General features: G+C 44.2%; 1 protein-coding gene across 1 annotated transcript in view; it reads left to right on the top strand.

Annotated features, from left to right (window-relative positions):
- Positions 1-6: 6 nt before the first annotated feature.
- The window catches only part of LOC112505408 (lignin-forming anionic peroxidase-like), a gene marked incomplete at its 5' end in the record, with an annotated part of 3,111 nt that continues 2,240 nt past the window's right edge, over positions 7-877 (top strand). The window contains 2 exons of the mRNA XM_025109321.1: positions 7-427; positions 528-872. Of these exons, the coding sequence (XP_024965089.1) occupies positions 7-427; positions 528-872 (766 nt within the window). The remainder of the gene's footprint in view (positions 428-527; positions 873-877) is intronic.

The following is an 877-nucleotide window of genomic DNA, read 5'->3' as shown; positions in this document are numbered from 1 at the left end:
GCAATCTCTCGTGAACGTCGCATGGCAGCTTCCCTCCTTCGTCTCCACTTCCATGATTGCTTCGTGCAAGGTTGTGACGCGTCAATCTTGCTAGAAGATGCTCCTTCGATCGTGAGCGAAAGGAATGCGTTGCCTAATAAGGGTTCTGTACGAGGTTATGAAGTCATAGAGGCTGCCAAGTCTGAGGTTGAGAAACTATGTCCTGGTGTCGTTTCTTGTGCAGATATACTCACCGTGGCTGCACGTGATGCATCAGAAATGGTGGGTGGTCCGTCGTGGTCTGTGAAGCTTGGAAGGAGAGATTCAACCACTGCTAGCCTTGCTCTTGCAGAAACCAGTCTTCCTAGTTTTAAAGCTTCCCTTGATTCGCTTATTAAAACGTTCGAGGATAATGGACTTAGTGCCAGGGACATGGTTGCATTGTCAGGTACTTATCCATCAATTTAATCTTCGTATCAAAATTCATATAGATACAAGTTTTTTTTTATAATGGAATGGTTACTAATATCGATCTTGAATGAATGCAGGAGCTCATACTATTGGACAAGCTCAATGTTTCTTGTTTCGTGACCGGATATACAGCAACGGATCAGATATCGATGCTGGTTTTGCTAGTACCCGCAGACGTGGCTGCCCAATAAACGACAGGAATGGAAATCTAGCTCCGCTAGATTTGGTGACACCCAATTCGTTTGACTACAACTACTTCAAGAACTTGATTCAAAAGAAGGGTCTTCTGGAATCAGATCAAGTGCTTTTTAGTGGTGGATGCACAGACAGCATTGTGTCTGAATATAGTAACAATCCTTCCAAGTTTAAGTCGGATTTTGCAGCAGCGATGGTGAAGATGGGGGATATCAGGCCATTGATGGGTGAA

This window comes from Cynara cardunculus, unplaced genomic scaffold (assembly GCF_001531365.2).
Source record: "Cynara cardunculus var. scolymus isolate 2C unplaced genomic scaffold, CcrdV1 Un_Scaffold_10629, whole genome shotgun sequence".
NCBI classification, from domain to species: domain Eukaryota; kingdom Viridiplantae; phylum Streptophyta; class Magnoliopsida; order Asterales; family Asteraceae; genus Cynara; species Cynara cardunculus.
This window is presented reverse-complemented; position numbering and strand designations above follow the sequence as displayed.